Here is a 25,326-nt window from a genome sequence, read left to right on the forward strand (position 1 = left end):
CTGCTGCACCTCATCTGAGAGACATTCCTGCTTCTCTGTGGGTGGAAGGAGGAGTGTGAGAGGGGAGGAGAGTTGAAGAAAGCAGTGCAGGGTGCACAAAACCTGTCTACCAGCTCCCTTTAGCTTGTGGCCATTCAGAGCTGTGCCCATGAGGAAGCATTTGTGTCCTAGACCATGGATGCTCTTGCTTTGTAAGCACACTTGTAATTAAAATAATAATACTTAGATACAACGCCTAGGAGTTCATTAGAACTGACAGGTGGTTGGCTATGGTGCTGTGAGTCATTTGGGCAGCTGAGAATTGATGTTGGGCAGCAATGCTGAACCTACACCTTTCTCCATGCCAGTTCCCCGTGGCTTGGAAGTGTTGGGAGGGATGGCAGGGAGCCAGCATTAGCTCTGAGCTGGTGTCCAAGCACAGGGGGTCTTTCCTGCCTCCTAGAAGGAAAGAATTTGATCTTCACAGGTCACTGTGAGATGCACATCAAAAAAAATAACATAAATTGACCCTTTAGATGCCAAAGAGTAGAAACTGTTTTGCTTTATTCTTTCTCCCTCTGATTTTACAGCGGAGTGAATGCACACCATTGCTTTCAGAAGAACAGGTGATGCTCAGGGCAGAGTGCTCCAAACATCAGTAGTTCCCAGGGCATGGAGGAATAGCTCAGATCATGCCAGTTAAATGACTCATTAAGGAAACCGGTCATTGCCAGAGTGATCAGAGTTGTACAAACATCATGAAATGTCCTAGAAAACTAAGAACTATACAAATCATATGAATCACTCATAAACAGGCAAAGTGGTTTGGGCATTAGCCTTTGAATAACAGTCTAAAATCGGAAATGATGAGTGCAAACACACTTTATAAAATGTTTCTTGCTACATCACAGGACAAGTTTCATCCCATTGTTTTGGAAAGGGAAAGTGCACTATAACCCTCTGTGCTCCTGGCCTGCTTGTGCAGCCAAGGTTTTTGTTCTGTAGCCTACATTAAATGATGTAAAAATGTAGCACATGGGAAAGACTAGAGCTCTGTTTTTCTCATGGGAAGGTATTCTCATCACATTGTGTTCTTTCCTTTGGTTAAAGAAGGAATTTCAGGCCAGGAGCATTAGCAGCCAAATCCACAGAATTTAGAATTTGAAGTTGTCCCTAAATTGTGTAACCGTACCTTTGCTGACTGACACATTGCATACAAAGTATGATTTTATTAGGACTTAACTATCCTTGTACCTGCTATCATGTCAAAATTTTAAAATTTCTAAAACCTGCATGACTCATTTCCAGAAAGACACAATATCTAATTTATAGCTCCATTGACAATGCTGCTTCAATTAATTTTCTTCATCTTCCTTCTTGTTCCTCTATTTCTCATATCTCATCTGTTTGCACTGCCTAGATTTTAATTAAAAAACCTCTTCTCTCTAAGGAGCAATCTGAAGTGGCAAAAATAATCACTTAAAATATTGCAGTCATTAAAAAATTGGCTGCGGTCAACATCACGCATTTTCAATTTGTCGACAAATGATATTTTCGTTTCTTTTTAAAGTACATTTTGTATTTGAATAGCATACGCCAGCCAGCCTGGCTATCAGAGATGCTCCTCCAGCTGGGTGGGCTGTGTGACAACTCCTTAATGGGGGAAATTGATGGCCCTCTGCTTGTGTAGAGGTGAAGGCATACTGGGCAGATTTCTTTCCATCTGCCATCAGCCCTTTGCAAGCTGGCACTGCCCAAATGCCCAACACATTCATTCCAATGCAAGAAATGCCGCCAAAAAATAAATTGTGAGGCTACAGCTGTCTGAAAGAATCATCAGGGCCATTAGGCCCAGGGGAGATAATATGAAGAAGAGCATCAGTGTTCATCACTGATAAAAAGCTAATTAAATGATGGTAAAGATGACTGTGAATGCTTTAAAGGCATAGAGGTGAACATTTTCATGGGAGTGCAGGAATGAACCTCAGGAAGATGATATGCAAGACCTCAGCCAAAAATCTGTTACACTGAGGAATTTCACACTAGTGTTTCCTGTTGATGCTTTGCCGAATGGCACAGTTGTATCATTTAGTTGCCCTCTGTTCCACTCTCCAAGTAAAGAAATCCCATACTGTAAAGCCAAGAGGTATTTATTGATTCACAAGTTTGACTTGAACAACAGGGACAAAAGCTGGCTTGGATGAACTTCAGTGCTTCTGTTTACATTCCTAATATTTGTCTTTTGAGTTTCTAAAAATCTTCAGGGCTGTGTCCTTAGCTGCAACAGTGACAGAGGCTGATCTTGTTGAGGCTTGTGCTGCTTCCCATTGCAGGGTGAACCAGAGATCTCCAGATCCTCCTAGCCAAGAGATCACACTGAGGGTTGCTGATGTCTTCTTACGTGGTGCTTGCATGCAAGTCTTTAGAAATATGGAGATTGTTCAGACGTGTTACATGATGTAGGAGCCCGGATCTCACCTGGGGCCCTTATTTAGTTATGAAACCTTGAAGAGGTCCAGTTGTAAAGGACCTGCTTCACCAAATCTGACTTTCCTGCTTTTGCGGACCAATGGTTTTGAGCAGTCATAATTTAAACAATTCTGCATCAAGAGGCTTTCCTAAAAGAACCTAAAATCTAAGTGTAGTGTAGGATAAAGAGCTTGGCAGGCTTTTGACAAAAGTTTAATTTTAAAACCATGCATTGGTCTCTCTCCCATTAACTAATGAATTCATAAGGTGTTGTAGAAATCCTATATGAATTTGTAAGACTTGCTGGGTCTTATAGACAATTTGGCTAAGAACTGTACTGATAAACTGAAAATATTCATAGACAACAGCAATTTTAGTGTGAAAATGTATTTTTTGTAGTTGTGATACCAATGTAGCATCAAAGAGTCCTTATCAAGGAATGTACCATTGTTGCCTCTCCAGACACAAACCAAAAAGATAGCCTGTGTCCCAGGACATTGCCATCAATTTATAAAACAGGGAATAAGCTGGGGATGGGAACATGTGAGAGTAAAAGGAAATACTGCAGGAGGGGAGAATGCTCATCCTGGTCATCAGTGCAGTCTTCAGTGTAATCATTGATAAGCCTTGCTGAAGAGAGCACTAAGGAAGTGTCTGAAGGAAATCATGTGGGCACTTGACAAGAGCAGTGGGGAGAATGGGCAAAGGCATGCAAGTTTGGTTGTCTCACCAGCACATGTAGTGTCAAGGAGTTGACTGCCTTGGCAGTCAAGGAAAAGTGGCCCACAAGATGGGGCATATATGGGAAATGGTGGAGGTGGGTGAGGATGTGCCATGCAGGGCCTTGAAAATGGGGAAAAAGCAGTGATTCCATAACTATCCAGTAGACAAACTTCAGAAACACAGCAAATTCAGAGTGAAGATTAGATTGAAAGTAAATCCAAAATGTTGAGATTCAGGAATACATCCAGCCAATTTTCATTTTGCCCTATTCTTGCAGAGCAATAGCTTAACAATTACAGCTAGTGAATAAGGTAGTGCCAGATTAAATTAAAATATTTGTTGGTTTTTTTGGGGTTTTTTTTTCTCTTGGGATCACCACAGTCCCTGAACAGAACCTGGCTTCCTTCCATTTGGCAACAGGCAGGGGTTGTTTATTTAGGAATACAAGAATTTACTTATGTCAGGCTGATAGTCCCATTCCAGTTGCAAACAACGGGCAACAGCAACTGCTGTGAAGAGGCCTCATTCAAGTGCCTGTGTCTTACGTTCTATTATGAAGGTGATCTGGGAGTAAACTTTGTTAAATTATGTTTATCAGATTTGTCAAAGAATTTATTCTCTAAATTAACTTTTCCTTACAAATTAGTTAACGTTTCAGTGTTGTAATTTGCACAAGGACATACTAAATGTTCCAATGCATTTAATCTCCTTTAAACAAAATTGAATGGTGCTTTAGTTCTGGACCTACAGCTGATGCTTCCATGGTAACAAGGACAAATATCCTACAAGTGGCTTTCATTTGGCCCTTTTAGTTACAAATTTTGCGTAGCAAGTTAATTTCCTCTTATTTTATAGATTATTTAAATGTAAATTAAAATTAAACAGAAAACAAATTTAATCTGGAATTCATAAAAGAGGACCCTGCAACTATGTAATCCACAGGATCTCCAGTTTAGGGAGAGCTTAATCCAGAGAGTTTCAAAACTTATTATGTGTACATTCCACATTTCTTACCTTTTGAGAATAACAAAGTAAACACATGTGAAATTCAGTCCTTAATACTGGAAGTATGTAGACTTCCATCGCAAGTGTAAAGCCTTTAATTTGAGAAAGAGATAACACAATATGTACGAATTGTACGTTAGGGTTTTTTTTTTTTCCTAAAGACTTGAATTCAAATCTTGGGTTGAACACAGGAAAAAATGAGTCTGATGGTTTCAATTCCATCTTTAATCTGTTCAAGCCCTACTGCAAACCCACAAAACAATCCAACATATTGAGCAGCCTCCTGGGTGCTGAACAAGACTGACAAGGTAGCTAGGGGCAATGCTGGTGAGGGACCATCTCCTGCAGAGCTTCTTCTGCTCCTGGAAAATTTCGCTGAGTGCTCTTTGAGATTTTTCTTCCCGCAGCAGCCCATCAGGTAAAAAAAAAAGGCAATAAAAGCTGTGACAGATAGTGACTGCTTGGGAAGCTAAAAGAAAAAACTGAGGGTGATGGTTATACAGGCAGGTGGGAGAGAATAAGATCATGAGTGGAGGAGCCCTGGCCCTTGCTTGGGCAGCTCAGCTCATCCACATCTGCTTTTCTCATGGGCAGGTGTGTCCCAGGAGCCAGATGGTGGCACTGGGGCAAAACCATACAAGAAAATGGTGGCGCTCCCTCAGAACTTCTTCAATATCCATACCTGTGTTTAGAGCATGTTTCTCTTTCTCACTCTTTTTAAAGGCCATTAAGGTCATGATCTTCTATTACATGTTTCACAGGTATTTAGAAAAATGGGGGAGTTAAACCCCAGACTGAACTTCTCTTCTGCATAGCAGTTTCACATGAGCCAAAGCTGACATGAGCAGATTGTGATTTGAGCCATACGTTGTGTGGTTCGTTAACACATAAAGTATGCATAAAATACATATTCATAGATACTATGAAGCTATGTATAAATGCAGAAATATAAATTTATAGAACTAATTTAATAAATTATGATTTTGAGCTTTCATAAACTGTTCATCATACACCACTGTATAAATAATTATTTATCTCCCCCTTGCCAAATTGACAACCTAAATGAAAACTCCATTCAATAAATATTCTGCTAGACAGCAGAAGGATGTACAAATATTAAAAGATAATGGGGTTGTATCTGATTTGTGTTTATTTTAATAGATGATTTTCATCAGGCAAGAGATTACTGATTATATATCCATTATCAAATGCATACTTACATATAACTTAGCACCTGAGATATAAGTTGCTCTTATAGAGGATTTTCCAATGCTTGTATGCAATTCTAATATCTAGCTCAGTAGGATCTATTTAGCTATTTGTTTCCTAAGATAAAAGTTTACATATAAATTTGAATAAAGTTTTAGCCTGACTATTTATTTTTAGTGTATTTATTTGACTGCCTGCAGATAATAAGACTTTTGTGGCAGATTGATTGATGGATAAAGGACACTTCATTTGTGTTCAGGAAATGAAGAAAATTCTGAAAATCAAGAAGCACAACAAAGAAATTATTCTTAAATTTCTGATATTAGCGATACTGATGAGTGTGAAGGTTAAAATCAGTAAACAAAAGCAATTTCTCAGTCCATTATAAATAACTGCATAGTACAACTGCTGTTTTTCAAAGAGGAGATATGAAACTGTCTCATTAATTTCTGCTAGTTGTAATATATTTGATGTGTAAATTATTCTGCCTTTTCAGTGGCATATATGCTGCACTGTGTGTATGCTGCATTAACAGACCAAGGAGAAAGGAGACTTTTGACAAAATCTATTTAATTTCTGTGATAAATTATCAACACTTCAGGATCTTTCTATTGCTTTGACCTTTCTTTGGGAAAAAAACACCTTAACAACAATTTGTTTATTTTAGCAGTTGAAACAGTCTTTAAGTTTTTAAAATGTGCTATATTTTTATGTGATATTTAGTCTGTGTTAATAAACATAGGGGTCTTGTCATTCAAGTATAGACTAGGAACTCTCTATACAAAAATCAGACTTCATGTACTCACAGTTTTTTCTAACAGTGTGTAGGCCCCTCTAGAAATATACAAATTATGTTCCTCTATATAAATTAATTGCTAAGGTATTGACAACCATACTTAAAAATCATCAATAAAAGAATTTTAATTATGTCACTTTATTGCATTGATAAAGTGTTATAGAATATGACAAAATGTGTTATTTTTTTGCTTGACTCATAGAAACCCATAGAAAAAGATGTACTGAGCAGTTTTCATTTTTTGCCCCACCTTTCTCTTTGTTAAAAATCTAATTATTCCCTTATGTGATGCTCCCATGACCTTTTTAAGTGCAGAAGATGTGATTGTCATATTTTCCCTTGGCGCGTTATGAAGGGGTTCAGAGACAAGAGGGCACTGCATAGACGATACTGAAAAGGTCAATGCAATTTGGCATTATTGTATCTCTTTTTTAAATACTGAGGTGTTGTAAGAATGCAAAATTATTCTAATTAATGGTTCCTTAATTCAGCTTCCAATTTTAAGGAGCAAGATCTCACACACACACACACACACACACACAAACATATGAATAAAAGAAGTGTTTGAGAGAATTATTTTTATCAGTACTTTTTGTAATATGAAGAATTCAAAAACTGCAAAGTGCTCATTTTGCATTAAGACAAGGTACATCTTCTTTAGAAGCTTCTAGTACCTGTTTCTGCCTCACAGATTTGGCAGACTGCCATTTTATCAGGCACACAAGGCAAAAGTAGGATGGGAGAAAGAAAATCTATACTGTAACCCCTTCCCCCATGCACCTCACAGGCAGCTCCTTCCAGGCCAACACTCCTGGAGAGTTCTGGTGTTCATGGCATGTTGGGGGGGGCACATGGCACCATTTGATGTTGCCGAGGCAGTATGTGCAGAAATGCAGTAGGAAAAGCAGACACTGGGTTTGAGAGCAGCCTCAGGACCCCTGGGATTGCTCTATCACAAGAGCTCATTGCCTCTAGAGCTATTTGTTATGCAATTTGGACTAAATACAGCAAATACAGCCTTTTCAGTCATACACTTGGGGCCCAAAGTTTACTGTACGGCAATGCATAGCAATTTTACACACAAATACCTCTTTTGGCAAAAATTCAAACATAGAGATCTGACATGTTTCACAGCACAAAACTCTTACGTCTACAAAATCTCCATAGCAATATTTGATATACTACTGAGGTTATTTGCAGACAGAGTTGTGTGTGGGCCAGATGTAAGGGTGATACTTTAAAACAGAAATAAACACCCAGAGATGTGGTACATGACTTTTCAATGCAAACACAGTTTTACCATGGTCTGTAGTGGGTTTGTAGGGAAGCAGGTACAAGATTAGGACACAATAATTGTTGGGGCAGGACAAGAAAGATACAAGATAACCATCTGGTTTTTATTTAGATTCAGGCATCAGTGAGTCCTTAGATAAAGTACAGCTCACACTGAGATCTGACAATGTGTGAACACCATACAAACCCAACGTAACCTCAGCTTCCATGTGCTCCTTCTGCCCACAGCACAGCTGCCAGTCTGATGGGAACTCAATCTACTTCCACGGGACAGAGGGCAGCGAGTTCAATTTCGCCACCACTCGGGACGTGGACCTCTCCGTGGAGGATGCCCAGGAGCAGTGGGCAGAAGAGTTTGAGAGCCAGCCCAAAGGGTGAGTATCCCCAGCCTGAGCAGAGCCCTGCACAGGCAAGCAGCATCACTCCAGGGATGAGGAAACAGGATAAATGGGGAATTGCAAATTATCTTTGCTGTGTAGTCAGGGAAGATTGTGACTAGGATAAATAGCAATACTGTAAATAGCCCATGGTTGCAGATTTTAGGAAGAAACAAGTCCAAGAAGCCCGGGAGGAACAGTTTGCCTCTGGACCATCCTGTCACCACTGTTTTTAATGAAAAAAATTGTGTTTGTGACTAACGCAGCCATTCTAAAGAAACCTGTGATGGTGATCTGTTTTTTTTAATTCACACCAGAGTGTTGTTAACAAGCTCATATCCATATGATATCAAATTCCTTGAGAAATCCCTCCCCTCTGGATTACTGCTGTGAACCTCACTTCACTGAGAGAGAGCTCCTGCTTATGCAGATGCCTATAGGTGCTGGAGGAGGAAGAGGAGGAGAAGGTGGAGGCAGGAAAACTGAAGCAGTAGTCCGTTCTCATCTAGCATCACCAAGAGCATAGCCATACCTGCTGGGCAAGAGCTCAGGGTCTGGCTGAAAATTTACTACTTCTATTTTGAATATATAGTTTATGATTCAAAGGGTCCCTGTAAAGCCACATCCAACAGGGACTGCTGCAAAGATGCAGAAAATAAACAAAACTGTCTAGGACAATATTACTACTCTTACCAAACATGGGTGAGCTTTAAAAAATGTGTCCTGATAAAGAAGCTTCATTTTATATACCTCATTGTGTAAATTCTGCCAAAAAGAAAATAACCTCAGTAGGGTCTTGATTCTTTTCTATTAAAAAAAAAAAAAAATCATTAGTGGCTGTAACCCCAGGGCAATGAGAAACATACACTGCTAATTTATGGGTCTCCACTGAATGTTGATTTTAACCTACAAAGTACTTCAGATCATTAGCAACTGATTCAAATGCTGCCTATGCTGTGCTGAAAGTGAAGAGCACCTTTTAAGAAATACATGCTAATATGTCCTGTGGACACATACATATATTTGGGATTTACAGAAAAAATATTCACCGTGGACTCTGTCCCAGTTCAGCCAATGGCAGCAGATGCTGCTTCAGACAAAGGGAAGAAAATGAGCTTGTGTGTGTTGTGTTCTGCGTGACCATGTGGGACCTTTGAGATGTGCTCTCCATCTTCTTTCCATCCTGGAAAAAACAGGATGGGAGTGCTGTCTGTGGACATCTGCCCTGTCTGTAGATCTTCTCTACACAACTGGGTGTCTGGTTAAGTTGGGCAACTTGCAACCCAGGTTAGCAAATTTACAGTTCCTTCTGAATTAGGAAAATGTCACTTTCCCTATCATGGGGTGCCTGGTTCCAGCTGGCAAGGGAATGTGCAGCCCTCCTTTGATTCTGTCATTCTGTGTCCCAGCAACTATGTCCTGATCTGCCCCCACTCTGCCAGCCCAAGGCCTCACAACCTTTTTCCTATTTTTTTCTTTGGAAATTTTACTCCATATTAGAAACTTCCTTCTTTCTATTGTTCTATAAGAATGGAGATTTAAATTGCATGCTGCCGTAAATAAACACTGAACTTGGGTGCTGTTATGGACTACATCCTAACCATATAAAATTGCCACCACTACTGTTCCTCTTTTCAATATTTCTCTGGAATTTGTGTTGGGAGCTGCATTACATTTGAATGAGTTTCCTTAATCACTTCTTAGAGAAATATATTTGAATGCTATTTAAACTATATTTGAAATACAATTTTACTGTAATCAGTCACAGAACACTGGATACATGAGAGAGAGCTTGCAGGAAGTTCTCAGGCTCTGCTTTGTCACTTCAGCTGGAGCCTGCCAGCTTTCAAGGGGAAGGCAAAAGTATCCCTCATAAGGAAAGCAAAAGGAAGCTCAGGTATAGGGGTGACCACTAGTTCTCTCTGCACCAAATGCTCTTGGAGATGAGGGCAGAGGGAATCATCACCTTTTTTAATAAGCAGTTGGTTGGTATTTTTGCATGTACTACCCAAAGTGTGAGGCTATGTGTATAGGGCTCACTGTTGTAAGTACCACACATATTTCCACCGTCGTTCTGCTTCTCTTTACTTGAGTGAATTAGAGCCTGATCCTAAAAGTGAACAAATCCCCACATCAGGCTGCCTAGCAGGCACACTCTTGCTTTGGACCTCCATGTTAGTTGGTCTAGTTTAGGTCCATAAATCACCTGTTTTATAAAGAATTCGAAGAATCATGTGAAGGATAAATTAGTTCAGATGTAAATGTTAAATCATGCCATCACCCAGGATCCTTCCCCATTTTCTTGACTGGCAGTGTGTTGATGTACTCCCATTAAAGTGCCTTTTTGCCTTTTTTTACAAAAAGATATAGAATTCTCTGTTTTTCATTTCTGATGCTGCCTAAAAGGAGAGGATCCCTGGAAACATCCATGATCTGCATCATTCATGACCCCGCGCTGTTTTGTGGGTCACTACAGAGTGTTTTAATTGAGCTAAATAGAGCATACAAAAGATCAATGGAGCATTGTGAGATGTTTTGGTGTAAGTTGAAGTAGGCACAACTGTTTAATTCTGTACTTGCCTTCAGCCCAGGAGACCCATTTTCAAAATTGTGGTTTTATATTGCACATTAGCTTAAAAAAATCTGCACAATAGAATTAGGGTTAGATTAAACTGTGCTTCCATTAAAATATTTATATCATAAAGCTTTTCAGTGATGTTAAGCTCACTAATTCCTGTGTAAATGACTGACAGGTTTAAAGCGGGATTTCCAAACAGGCATGTCACCAGTCTGTCACAGCTTAGGTCCATGGGGAAATTGGCAGCTTTTAAGAAGACCCTAGAAATGCATGTTGAGGTCATTGGAATGGTTAAACTAATAAATAGACTGTTTAGTTCTTGTAATGACAGTTTTTGAAATTGTGATGTGGCACATACCTGCGATTGTCTCTGGTGGAAGGAGACAGGAAAAGACTTTGCCTCCCACAAAGATTCCTGAACTTCCATGTTTTCTCATTCCCTCCTGAATCGTGATGGATTGTTAAATGTTTGGATTATCAGGATTTAGTGATTCTAAATAATTTCATTGTTTTATCAGCCTTATAATTCTTAAATACTTAATTATGAATTAAGACTTCAGCATGAATAATAATAATGTATCAGACCAAAATAATGCACAAGTTTTCAACACATTCTAGTATTTCAAAACATTATGATAGATTTTTGAAGTAACCATCGCTTTCATGATGAAAATGTATTTTCAATGTAAAATATTTAATTGGAAAATTCTGCAACAGCTCTTTTAATTATCACTGAATAAAAATAAGATGAAATGTTGTACAGAAAAACTGAGAAAGATCATATCATCACATATTAGAAACACAGCAGTCTTTTTTCATACTCCGTTCATGTGTTAGTTAAAAACTGTTACCCTAAGTGCTCAAAAAGATGAAAAGAGAGCATTTTCAGCTATTACCTACATATTTAATATTTGTATAGCAGATATGGTGGACATGTGCCTTTTCAAGTTTCATTGATCTATAAATCTTTTATTATGCAAAATTAATCAGAATGCATTTATATTTTAAACATTTTAACACCAGAAAAAAAAAATAATGAAGATGATAGAACAATACAACACTACATATTTGGTAACAGCATTCATTAAAAGCTTTGTTTTTTCATTAACTCATGCATTTCTGCCAAATTCTTTTAAATATTTATATTAACTTTGCCTTAGTTGAGTGAACTGAGTTTAAAAGCTAATATTGAATACATAAGTAATGGCATAGGGATCACATTTGAAACACTGTTTTTTTGTCCTCTGTAAGAGTAGAAACAGATAATTTTTTAAGTACAAATAAATCCCTATGGCATGTTTTGTATGAGTTTATCAGTAGTGTGCTGCTGCACTTTCACCACCTATTGTTGGCCTCTGCAGATGGGACATCTTTGGAGCCGTCATTGGTACTGAATGTGGAACCCTGGAATCTGGCTCAGCTATGGTATTTCTCAGAGATGGAGAAAGAAAAATATGTACTCCATACATGGACACCACAGGTTACGGGAACTTGAGATTTTATTTCAGTATGGGTGAGTATAAATTACTAATGTAATACAAGATGTGAAACGTGTGATTTACATTATGCAGTGCTCCACAGTTGAACAAGTTTCATGTGGAGAAGCATCTTCTTGTCCTGTATACACTTACTTCACTGAGTGCCCCTTAATCCATACTTAGGAGAGAAGATCATATCTTTGTCATCTTTAGAGGTTTTACAGGTACTCTCATATCCTCCTGTAGTCATATCCATGTAGACCCTGATGCTAATCCATCAGAGTCCAAAGAGTTGCACACGAGGATGAGATGGGAGCAGCATAGAGGTGGGGCAGCCTTTCCTGGTGAACCCATGGAGTAGTTTCACCTCAAAAGCTCTCACTCCATTCCTAAAATCTGTCCTCTGCTAATACATTGGCCCAGGGTGAGATTCACACAGAGTGTGCTATGGTCTTGGAGGAGGTGTGTTCTACATGTGGCATCCCTCATGCAAAGCACTGCTGTGGTGTTAGCATCATCTGTGGATCTTCCTTACTGGGGCAAATATGATCAGTCATTTACCAGGGCTGAGAAAGCAGCCAAGAACCAATCTGTCCTGTCACTTCCCCTCCTTGCTGTTGTCAGTGCAACTGCACTAGTTTGATGTTGCATCAGAGCAAAATCCCCATGGACATGGTAGTTAACACTCACAGTATTTTTCCAGAACTTTTATTTTGCACATAAAGGAAATTCCATGAGGTTATTCTCTCAACATCGTGTTTAGAGAAAGTGAGGATTTTTGCTTAAAAGAGAATAATAGAATAATAAAGGAGGAAGCAGAGAATAAACCTGTGACCTCCACAAGCAACCTTCTGTATCAACAAGAAAAAAACACACTTTATTTAATGAGGGGAAGACCTCATGTTGTTTTCCTAAATTGTTGCACATCTCCTCTGTGTTACATGAATTATGAATAAAGCACAGGAAAAAGAGGATGCTTTTTCTCATTTCTTCCAAGCATTACAACACCTGCAAGAGAAACAGGAAAGTAATGTTGTCAACCTTCTGAACTTAGGGGAGAAGTTGTCAGCAGATGCAGACACAGAGGATAGCAGGATATTGTTTGAAAAATGTCTTCTCTGTGTATTTTTTAATTAAATGAATAATTGTTTGAACACTCAGGCAAGGAGAATATTTGAAAGGACAAATGGATGTTCCTTATTACAGTATAAAACATGTTAGAGATGCACATCTTGTCCAGTTATCTGGGCTGCTTTTCCTAGTCCATTACAAGAACTGGCTGGCTGTAGCAAAAACAAAAAGCAGAGAAAGAGTTCCAATATGTGCAATCTTTCTCCTCTGCAGTCTTTTCAAAGAAGCTTCCTCATTCTGTTTTTATTTCTATTTTGGGATTTTTTTTTAATACCTAGAGTAACCATACTACACAAGGAAATATTTAGTTAATAATTCCTGTTTCAAATACAGAAACTTCTTTTTAAAAACTTCTTTTCCTTAACACCAAAGTTGTGTGATGAAGTTCATCTTCTAACTATAATGCAGAATGTAATGCTCATATTTGCCAATACGTATGCTCTTTCACAGAAGCTTAGTGATTATTTTGGGTTCTACTGATAGGAAGATATTTCAAATGCTGCCCTATTCCAGTTGGGCAAGCATAACACACATGTTTTGTGTGGTATAATAGATTTCATCCTGCCAGCCATTCCTATTAGAACATGATGTAGACAGTAGAAGGAGCAGCACAGCAAATAAGGTACACTGCAGTCTTTCTTACTTCCTACTTAGAAAAAGTTCTCAGCTGTCAAACTATCAGCAGAGAAGCATTTAAGATACTGTTAAGTACCTACATGTGTGACTGCATGAAGTGTGAGTAGTAAATAGCAGTTTACTGATGAGAACTCAACAGTGGAGCATTTCTATGTAAATAGGATTTAAAGCACACAGATAGAAGTATTGCTTGAGGCACAGCATTTTCTATTTAAATTGTTTTGATAAGCTGATTAAAAGAGGTACTTGAGGTTTTCGTAATCGTCAGCCCCCTTGATCTCTGCCATGGTGCATCTGATCAAACAGTTCCTATACACAGTGTCCTTAGGGATGGTGTTCTTTTGTTTCAGATCCCAAGTTAAATAGCATCTGACTATAATTATTTTCATAATTAAGGCTGCATATATGATTCCACTTTCCAATAACAAGGGCTTCAATTAATTTTTTTCTCATTCAAATATGTGTTGTACAGGGGGAACTTGTGATTCTGGAGAATCCCATGAAAATGATGTGATACTGTATGCTAAGATTGAAGGCAGGAGGGAACACATACCTCTTGATACCCTGACCTATGCTGCTTACAAGGTAAATTGTCTTAAACAAAGCAGGTGGATGGGAATGGACAGATCATTCTCTTTTCAAGCCATCACAAGAAGATTGTGTGGTGAATTCCACAGGGACACCCAAACGTGACATTCTCAAACACATAAATCAGATGCAGACCTGGGAGCAATCGGGCACTTTTGCAGTACAGCTCTGCAGTTACTGGTGGTCACTCCAGCCCCAGGCAGGACTGGGCAGTGTTGGCTGGGGCTGGGGAAACAGGCAGGCAAGCAACGGGCAAAAATTGGCAGGTATTAGCTGAAAACTGCAGTGAAAACATCCCCTCACAAAAGATTACTCCTATTCCCACTCAAGCTCATTCTAGGCACAGTGTGATGCTGAGGAGCAGGGTCCTGAGAGGGTCATTCCTGGCAGGATCAGGGGCTGGGAGAGGATCTGCAGTGGTGAGGGCACGGACTCAGCCATGGGAGGCGGCCACTGGCGGAGTGTGCAGGCAGCATCTCCTCTGCCCAAAGTGCAGCCGCCTTCCAACCACATCCACCACCCTCAGCTGGACAGTAAATACCTTGAACTTGCCTTCAGGATCCTTCCTGTCTAGGGCAAAGAAGCACTTAGATCATGTCTACCCTGAATAAAGTAGCTCCGAGGTCTCCTTATTCTGCTGCTGTAAAACAGGCAAAGTTTGGTATTTCATACATGTGCACATAGGTGCACTAGATATTGAAATGCAGTGTGCTTACATAGTCTGAGGGAAGTTTGATGGTAAAGATGCTGCTGATTTCAAGCACAGATCTCTGTGCATTTTGTCTGTAACTTTAGCACTTAGAAACCAGATGTTTACAATAGGGTTTGGCCTGAGTTCATCTGAGTCACTTGCATTGTTTCATTGTGCATGGCTTCCCTCCTCGCCTGCTTCTGTGTGAAAGACAGGGTAGAACTTTTGTAAAACTAAGGAAACTGTAATTGTAAAATAATAAAATATTAATTAGGGAACTTGGGGAGAGATAGGATCTGAAATTACATGGAATTCATTGTGGAGGGTTTTTAAAACAAGCAGTTTTAAAGCTGACATCCTCTTTTGACATAATAAAGTTCTAATTACATTGCTTTAGGACAAAGGCTAAGTTTTGTGAGGCAGTGCTTTCATTTATTTCAGCAACATAACATCCTCCCCACTTATGCCTGTGAACTCCTGCTGTTACTCCATTCTCACGTATCCAGAGTAGACATGCCACCACCCTGCCTTCGCTTCTGTGAGCTGTAAGGCTCCAGGACAAACATCACCTTCCCTTCCCAGCTGAAACTGACAACATCAACTTGCCCTTCTCAGAACACAGAAGGTGCAGTCTTTTCTTCTGTGCCTTTACAACCAAACAGTCCCATCCCTCTGAGGTGAGAAGCATCACTGGTACTCAGGGTGCTAATACCTATCCACCTACTAGTAAAAGATTTTATTTGGGATCATGTGTGGAAAAAAGTGGCTAAAAAAGTTAACAAAATGAATCAAGGAGAGAGAATAGCCTGTTTGTTTCAGCACAATTAGAGCTGGTTTTTTATTTTAAATGGTACATTGTAACCTTTTTAACTTATTTAAGCCTAATTTAATTTCTTTTGAAGGTGCCGTCTTTGGTTTCTGTTGTCATTAGTCCAGACCTGCAGACTCCTGCAACCAAATTTTGCCTGAAGCAAAAGAGTCACCAAGGCCACAACAGGAATGTTTGGGCTGTGGATTACTTCCACGTCCTTCCGGTGCTCCCTTCCTCGGTGACTCACATGATCCAATTTTCCATCAATTTGGGTTGTGGAACTTACCAACCTGGTAACAGGTAAAACTGGCGAGATCATTCTTTTGGTTATCAGCTTTCTAGTATATTTTGGTCTATAAAATCTATATAGGGATTTGTAAATCTTTTTTTTTCAGAAGAAGGGATCCCATTAATAATGACAAACATAAGCTGTTCAAAAGCTAATGTTTCTCCTGATCTTTACAGGCCCAGATTTATGTATCTCACGTGCAATAAAGAGTCATTTAATAGCTTTCCAGGTCAAAACTTGCTTTTCTTAGCCCATTATTCTGAAATATGTTCATGATTTCAGAGTGACTTTTGTTTCAGTTTCTAATGGGTATGAGATTTACTTCTTAATACTGTGTAAGGAGGAAAGCATTAAAGGCAGCAGCAGAAACCTGCCCTGCTGACCCCTCTGAGATTACTGATGCCACAAGCATATCTAATTCTAGTAAGGCTGGTGATAAATGACCCTCATCTAAATGACCATCAGTGTGAGGAGCTCACTGTCTGTAGGTTGATCACAGAACACTTCTCCTGGCTTTACTTCTTCTGGACATTCAGTGTGAATTTTCCCATGGGGGAAGGGAGAGAAGGGAGTCATTTTAGGCACCATGTTTTATAGAATCACAGAAATGTTGGTTAGAAGGGACCTATATATGTTATCTGGTAAAACCTGCTGCTGCAGGATGAATTGTTACTGGGCAGATCAGACATGGCTCTGCCTATCCATGACTTGTAAAATCTTCATGGATGGACACTTTGCTACCTCACCTGCTCAAGTGAAAAAGTGTTTCCTAATGTACAGTACAAAACTATGAAACCATGATTCTTGTCCTTTGTAGTGTGCCTGACACGACTGAGGAGAGTTTGACTCTGGTTTCCTTGTGAGGGCCCTCTGCACCACCACAGGATGCTATAGCTCACCCCTCCTCACCAGGCTGAGCAAGCCAGCTCCTCAGCCCATCTGAGCTTGGTGCTCGAAGCCATGGATATCTTGCCCATCCTTTACTCTGCTCTCAGAATTCTTAATATCCTTCTTCAAATGGAGAACCCAAAACCAAACTGCCCACTCTTCCTCTTCCATTATAAACATATGAGAATATCTATCTTGATATTTTATGAGGATTAAGTTACTTTATATTTTGCAGGGTTGAGAGTTTAAAGTAAGAGACTATGAGTGCTTTTATCTGTGTCCCATGGCATCTACTTCCAGCTGGAAAGAACTGCATTAACACTGACAGTTCTTGTACCCTTGCAGGATAGCAGAATTCAAGGGGAAGCAAAAATCAAGGCACTGCAGTTATATTTGATAGGAAGAGAAGGCAGCAACATTTTCCTACATGAAAAGTGAAAACTTTGCCTATAAACACTCCTGGCCAGTAAACATGTTATATAAAGTCTCTGCCTCAATCTGTTTTCTGATGAAGATTAGTATATATTTTGAAAGATTAATATTCTTCCTTCTATTTCTGAAGGAGAAGTGAGCTTCTTCATAACTAAAGAAGCATTAGGTCACCATTTTTCCTATTTGTATTTCTCAAATACTGCAGCATTTCACATCTCCCAGTCTGCAGCATTATTCATTCTGCTTTCATTACTGCAAATGTGAGAGACTCGTGCTGGATATAAGCAGTAAATATGACCCTCTAAGGTATCTCTACAGCTAAACCTGAAATAAATTAGTCAAAATCTCCATAAACTATTTTAATAGACACAATATCACAGTGATGGTACATTTAAATAAAGTAATATTGTCAGCAAATTATCATAAAAATAAAAATTCAGAATCCAATAATATAATATTGAGGAGATTACTTATGTCTTTTATAATGTTCCATTACTTAAAATAAAACAGAATATTACAAGCTAATTATATGGAGGAAATTACAAGAATGATTCAGTAAAATACTAAATCTGTAGTAAATCAAGCACTTTCTGTATTACTTTTTCAAGGTCTTTAGAGTGTGAGACATCTAAGGATTTCCTTATACTCATAGGTTGTAAGCAATTTGGGTTTTTTTTTTAATCCAGGAAAGAGACAGCCCATGCATGAACAGCTAGTAGTCTTTTGCCACCTTCTGCAGATGTAATAGTTAGCAACTGGCAATTATAAGTGTCCCTTGCTTGCATGATGCTGTCTAGCTCTGATTAATCCAAGGTTTCTCCTCATATCTGAAACTATTTCAGTATGAAATATGAAATATAAAAGTAATGCAGTTCTTTTAACAGCTGCAGCATAAAATCACTGGCTAGATGGTGGCCCAACAAGAGCTCTGTGTTCCGGCAATCTTCAGTCTAAAAACTTTTGGCATTTTGAACGCTCATGAAACTTTGTCTCACGTTTACATTTGCAGGATTTTTTGTATTCAAATTCTGCTTAAAGTTATTTCTTGTTTCCACATCAGTTGTTAGAAAGAGCAGATTTGGTGGTTTCTCAGTGTTGGTACTTCTACATTGAGACCTATGCCAGGTACCCTCATGGTGTCTTTCTCCTTTCTTTCCTTCAACGTGTTACCAGTGTCAGCTTGGAGTTCTCAACCAACCATGGTCGCTCGTGGTCGCTGCTCCACATGGAGTGTTTGCCTGAGATATGTGCTGGACCTCACTTGCCCCACAGCACCATCTACGCCTCTGAAAACTACAGCGGGTGAGAGTGCTCTCTGCAAAACTGATACAGCATTAGAGATGTGAATTGTAGGTGGCAGGAGAAAGCAGCAAAGCACACAACTCTGTGTCTTCATTCACTTTTGGCTACCTGGGGACAGGAAGGAAGGAGTGTTCTGAGCTCCCTGGCTACCCAGTAATGAAACCTGAAATGTATGGGGCTGCTTCTGTGGCATAATTTTTTGATGCTAAAGAGAAATTTTGATGCTAAAGAGAAATTACAAAAAAACCCACTTGTGGACAGCATGTTGATAATAAGAAGAAAACTTTTACCTTGTCAAAGCCACAAAAGTTTTCTTCTTGGTCAGAAAAAACACTACCCAAAGCTGTATTTATCTCCTCAGACTCATTTACTCATGTGGAATCCCAGTACTGGGTTACAGTGAAGCACATACTCTGTACTTCTGCATATGGAGATGATTATTAGTGTCACTTTCTTGTATCAGCCTTTCTCAGTATTGAGTCTCTTCTCTACTGTTCTCACTGAAAAATTAACTGTGGCATTTTTCTGCATAGCACAAAATCCCTTGGTATCCCAAGTTCCATAACACTTACAAAAAGAAGGTGCAGTTGAAGCATTGCTATGATCTGATGGCACATAGCCCATACAATTTTCATAGGAACCATTACTCCTGGTGTGTGCAGGAAGTGTAGCCTCTGTGGATGATAGAGAATGATGGCCCAGACTGCAGCATGCCAAATCCTCTGCACCACTCCTCCCCCTCTGAGGGTTTTCACCAGAGTTCAGCCCTGCTGAAGGTTCAATTTTAGGAGCTAGTCATGGAGATGGAGAAGCTGCTACAGCAAAGGAGCTTATGGTCTTTGCCAACTTTGTGTATGCCAACAGGGGGGAAATGGCTGGGTTTTATAAGACAATAGCTAATATTCATGTACTGCATGATATATGGACTTCTTATTTTTAATTTGTATTTTCTAAAGCTGCTGTAAATTTATGCTTCATTTGAGCAGATTTTAAAATTAAGCTTCTCACAAAGCTTCCAGAATACATAAACATATCTGCAAAATATAACGTTGCATAATAACTGTCAGTGTAAAATGCTAGAGCCTGTGTTGTATGTATTTCAGGTGGAACCGAATAACTATTCCCCTTCCCAACGCTGCACTAACAAGTGACACCAGGATTCGATGGAGGCAAACAGGACCAATCCTTGGAAATATGTGGGCAATCGATAATAGTTAGTATTCTTACCCATGATCATGACACATCAGAAAAGTAAATTTTATATGCTGCTCTAAGTAAACATATTTCCACAATCACTAGTCAATGAAGTTTGTTAAATTCCTGTTCTGCTCAGTTGAGTTTGGTAGCAGGTGCATTTTGAAGCTAGAGAGAGAATCTGCCATTAGAAAAGACAATAGTCTAGTGAGTTTTTTTCCATTTAGTTGAATGCTTTCCAGGAAAAAAAATATTGGCTTAATATAACATTTCTTCTATCTGCTTAGTCCTAATTACATAAATAGGTTTGACACTGTCTGTTAAGGACATGTACTGCAGCAGCCTAAGCATCTGGGACATATTTTGCTTCTGGACATAGGAGACCATCTTCAAGCAATGCTGCTACCAAAACGCTGACAAAACCTTACATTGTTTACTATATCTTCAGGGGAAAATGCCATCTGTTTCAGGGAACTGTTCTTCTCTTTGAAAATTATTTTTCACATACCTTTTCTTTAAATGGATGTGAAGAACTGGGAGAAGTTTATGTTGATAAATTTTTATAATTCTTATTACAGAGGAAAACCAGGACCAGAATTATCAAGGAATACTTTAAAGAGCAGTAAAAAGTATTTAGGAGCACAGGATTAAATGTATGAAATGCAGAAATAAGTATGACTGAAAGGGCTAACTAAGAGGAACTGCAATTTTTTTTAGCTTGCTTGTTAGCCTTAAGTGTTTTGGAACTAAGTAAGCTACATTCAGAATTTGTTTGGTTAGATGCATGAAATACGTAATTTATAGATTCACACTGCTGTACAATAGCCTCTATTATATAATTTCACTATAAATAGTGAATTTTTGTAGTGATTCCCAGTAAGGCTTGATATGGTGCCCGGAAATGGTAAATACTTACATTTTGTAGAATTCTTAAAATATATTGATGCCTAGTATTGACAAGAAAATCTTGAAGCTGTTAAGGTAATATCATTACGGAAATTTTGTCACTAAAAGTAATGAAAATTGTTCTCTTAATCATAATAGGAAGTAGCATCATCTTGACATTCTGGATATAGTATTTATGCTTCTCTTTAGGGATGTGATATACATCAAAAAGAAAGTAAAATTAAGGGAAAGATAGGTATATAAAGAGGAGAAGATATCTGTGAGTATCTGCAAAGATGAGTTGCTATCTAAAAAATTGCTGTCTCTAAGTGTTGGAGACACTCATGAGAGGTTCACAGAAACCACAGCAAGATGAAATCTAATCCAAGGATACAAATTCCTTACAACAGAACAAAACAAGATTTTGACAATCATTTGGCAATTCATTTATCTGCACAACCTTTGCTTATAGAACAAAATGCAACTCCATGAAAGGATGCTGCATGCTCCTGTGTGCTCAGTCTCAAGAAAAGCTTTACCAACCATCTGCCTAGAAAGTGCCTGCTCTGAATTTGAGGTGCAGAAGAACCATGATGCAGGAATCAAGTCTTAAAGACATATTTCTGAGATTTCGAATGCCTCCTTTGTTAAATACTAGTGACACTGAAGTTTACGCTGTATTGTAGGAAAAAACTCGTAAATATCGGCAAGCCACTCAAATCCTTGAAGAGAGGAAGATTTTCAAAGACTCAACACTCTGACTTTTAGCTTCACAACTGCTTCCTGCGTGAATTAAGTTTTAAATGAAATCTGGAAGCTGGCCATCTTTCAGAAAGTCTGGGAAAATGCCAATTTCCGTAAAGTTTTTTTTCATTTTGAATGACATCATTACATCTTTAACCCTTCTACTTTTACCACCCCTTCAAAAAGACCTCAAAAATCAAACAGACAGAACAGAATTTTTTGCACCCTGAGAAGTGAGAAAAATCTAGAAATCACATGAAATCTTATGAGGACTTAGTTATAGGGAGTAGTTAAGAGGGATTTAGAGTGTGTCTGCTAGGGAGAGCTGACACCCTGCTGTAATGGGCAACATTATACAAAAAAAGGAAAGAAGTACTGCTTCCTATAGATTATTTCAAATTGGTGGCTATTTCTTCCAAATGTCACAATGCAAGTGGATAACTCCAAGTAATAGGAATTCTTCAACAGAAAAGATGGCACTATTCATGGTTAAGGCCTTTTAGCATTTTGTATTAAAACAATATTACCCATAAGTTATGACTTTTCTTTATTGTAGTGCAAGAGATTATACTGAGATTTTGGCATCTTTCCATCCTTCATGTTTTTCACACTGTCAGTTAGGAGTCATTGGAGGAAGATGAAGCAAAAGAGTAAAACAAGTCTGGTGCATTTTGAGCATTTAGGATATGGAATTTTGTTCCATTTAAATGAATCAGTGAAAGAGTATGAAAATTAATAGTTAAGACATATCAGGGCAGGTTCTTTTTCCCCTAACTCCAGTGAAGTAAAGTATGTAGATTTCAATGAGAGAAGCAGTGACATATTTTTTAAATCTACAAGACTGCTACTGGAATGTACCAATATATAGATTGGATTGCATCTCCAAACTAAGATGAAGGGAATGTCAATGAAAAATTATGAAGAAGGTCAATGCCTACCAAAAATTCTCTGATCTCATTCACAGACAGTAATTAAGACAGTACTAGTGGCCACAGTACTGTGTCTTTAGCCACAGCTGGACATGATACATTAAATAATAAATTATTCCTGACTATCCTTGACGCAGTCAAATGCTTTCTATCCTTTCATAGACCTTTTCCAGATAGTGGGATTAAAATAAATACAATAATTGTATGATCAGGTCTACATTTTCTTGTATTCATCATATTCTTTTTACCACATAGCATAACCCTCCATTTAATTGATTTTTCTCTCTGCAGTTTATATTGGTCCATCTTGCCTCAAATTCTGCTCAGGGCGAGGACAGTGTACTAGAAATGGCTGCAAGTAAGTTTTATATTCAGTACTCATGTTCCATTTCTGTCACAGAGTTCACTTGGTAGTGTGAAAGTTGAAGTGATTTTCATTTCAGTCCTTGTTCTTTTAGATGACTAAATATAAAACTAGCATAAACCTCAGAATTCAAAAAGCTCAGTGGAAAGCTAAAGATGAATCTTTCTAAACAGCAGCGTGTTTAATTTTTTTTATTATTTTCTTCAGGTATAATGTCTAACTTCCAATTCATCTTAAAATGTGCTACAGAGCACACTGAAATGTCAGTGATGTATACTTTATACTGGTTAGAGAGGTGATTTTTGACTTTATCACTTTTGTATTAAACGTTGGGAAAGAATTACAATTTTAATAGTTCTAATATCCCATAACCTAACAGACCTCAAGGACAGAAGATCAGCTCTCCACTTTTTTCTGATAGTCGGGCTTGTTAAAAGAGTTCCACTCTAAAAAATAAAAAGGTACTTACTCAAAACCAGTAAGCACATTCTTAATATTGGTGTAACTACATTTAGATATTAACAAGAGTGTTACCCACAGGGAATTCTCTTTTGTAATTTAATTTCTTGTAACCACATCTAGTATGCTGCAGATAAAAGCAAATTTGTCATTTTACATATGAACAACTGTAATTATGCCACCAGGGGTTTTGTTCCAAAAATTAATAAAAATATTTCTGTACTGTGTTATGTGTAGATTCATGGGGTGTTCATAAATGCATATTTTTTAAATTCAAAAAGTAAATACTAGCTAACAGAAATCATTCATGATGCACTTTACCTAAGTAAAGTTCAAAGAGGTTCTTGGGCCTTAGACTTGAGAGGGACCTTGTGGGGTATCCTCAGTCCATGAACAACTGCAGCCACCATGTTTGTTGACAACCAGGCAAACCAAAGATGGGTCACCAATCGTGCTTTTCACCCTTCCTCACCGCAGGTGCGACCCTGGCTTTTCGGGGCCGGCGTGTGAGACGGCGTCGCAGACCTTTCCCATGTTCATCTCCGAGAGCTTCGCCAGCTCCCGCCTCTCCTCCTACCACAGCTTCTACTCCATCCGCGGGGCCGAGGTCAGTTTCGGCTGCGGCGTCCTGGCCAGCGGCAAGGCCCTGGTCTTCAACAAGGACGGGAGACGCCAGCTCATCACCTCCTTCCTGGACAGCTCCCAGTCCAGGTGAGAAGGAAGGAGGAGTCGTGTGAAGCAAAGAAATGGGGGAGCCCCTCCAGCTACAGCCTTGTCTATTATTAAGCCAGTTGTTTTAGCAGGGAAAAAAGCTTTTAAAAAACTCCTAGTTCCATGTTTTAACTGTGATTTCATAGCCTTGCCTTTTTTCCCATCTGCTTTGTAAACAACAGAGTCCAAAACAGACTGGAGGGAAGTTATTGTACAGCTTGGATGGAAAATATGAAATGTTAATATCAAACCTGAGTGTCAAAGCCAAGTGCTAATTAATTATTTATAAGGTTGTGTTTATTTGACAGCTTGTGGCAGCTGATTAGATCCATTCACTATCTCTCCCTCCCCTTCAGTGCCTAATAAATAATTAAATGCAGTAATGATTGGCATTTTTTTAACTATATGTGCCACAATGCATTACTTGACAATAAAAACAAATCACATTTACAAAACCCCATAACCAATATTTATCAAAATTTGCCTAGATTGAGAAGATCTGAAAACAACCTGGTTAGGGGAAAAACAAAAACAAAAAACAAAAACAAAAACAAAAACAAAAACAAAAAAAAAAAACACAAAAAAAAACAAAAAAAAACAAACAAAAAACCAAACAAACAAACAAACAAAAAAAAACAAAAACAAAAAACCATACCCTGCAAATATTTGTGTGATTGTGGTGCAGGTTCCTGCAGTTCACGCTGCGCCTGGGCAGCAAGTCAGTGCTGAGCACCTGCAAAGCGCCCGACCAGCCTGGGGAAGGAGTGCTGCTGCACTACTCCTACGACAACGGCATTACCTGGAAACTGCTGGAGCACTACTCTTATCTCAACTACCACGAGCCAAGGTACATGCACAAATATTACAAAGAGTTATTTGCACGCAGTTATGCTGCTTGTGGTGGACACTGCAATGTGGAGACTGAGTACGTGTTGCAAGAGGGAATGAAGAGTTTTTATTGCACACCAAAAGTTACCACCTTCCTTTAAAATTTTGCAGCTGTTCTAGGCACTTCTCATTTGTCATTCTATAAAAATGAACACATCGGTTTAACAGCTTTCGAGTCTCAGGTGATACAACAGAACAAGCTGAGGCAGTGCAGGATGAGGGATAGGAGTGTGCTTGTGGGAAATAGGGGCATGACTCTTCCCATGGAAGCAGCCACTTGTAAAGAAAAATTAACATAAATTATTTGTAGCTTTGAAGCCATAGATACACTCACTACACCATCCTTTGGGATTAGGAGTTTCCAGGTAGCACAGGACAGCTGAGACAGAATCTGATTGTGAGGATCTCTGCAGGATTGTGAGGATCTCTGAGGTCAGCAGGGAAACTACACCTGCTCCTACTCTCAAGGCAATTGTA

The 25,326-nt window shown here is 38.8% G+C and overlaps 1 protein-coding gene across 2 annotated transcripts in view; it reads left to right on the forward strand.

Moving 5' to 3' along the window:
• RELN (reelin) overlaps positions 1-25,326 on the forward strand; it is a 277,149-nt gene that overhangs the window by 156,630 nt on the left and 95,193 nt on the right. For both annotated transcript variants that reach the window (XM_053977798.1, XM_053977797.1), the window contains exons 11-19: positions 7,703-7,848; positions 11,791-11,942; positions 14,147-14,259; positions 15,856-16,064; positions 18,547-18,675; positions 19,779-19,888; positions 22,719-22,785; positions 23,728-23,961; positions 24,647-24,808. In XM_053977798.1, coding sequence (XP_053833773.1) covers positions 7,703-7,848; positions 11,791-11,942; positions 14,147-14,259; positions 15,856-16,064; positions 18,547-18,675; positions 19,779-19,888; positions 22,719-22,785; positions 23,728-23,961; positions 24,647-24,808 — 1,322 coding nt within the window. The remainder of the gene's footprint in view (positions 1-7,702; positions 7,849-11,790; positions 11,943-14,146; positions 14,260-15,855; positions 16,065-18,546; positions 18,676-19,778; positions 19,889-22,718; positions 22,786-23,727; positions 23,962-24,646; positions 24,809-25,326) is intronic.

The sequence above is a fragment of the Vidua macroura genome, chromosome 5 (genome assembly GCF_024509145.1).
Source record: "Vidua macroura isolate BioBank_ID:100142 chromosome 5, ASM2450914v1, whole genome shotgun sequence".
NCBI lineage: Eukaryota > Metazoa > Chordata > Aves > Passeriformes > Viduidae > Vidua > Vidua macroura.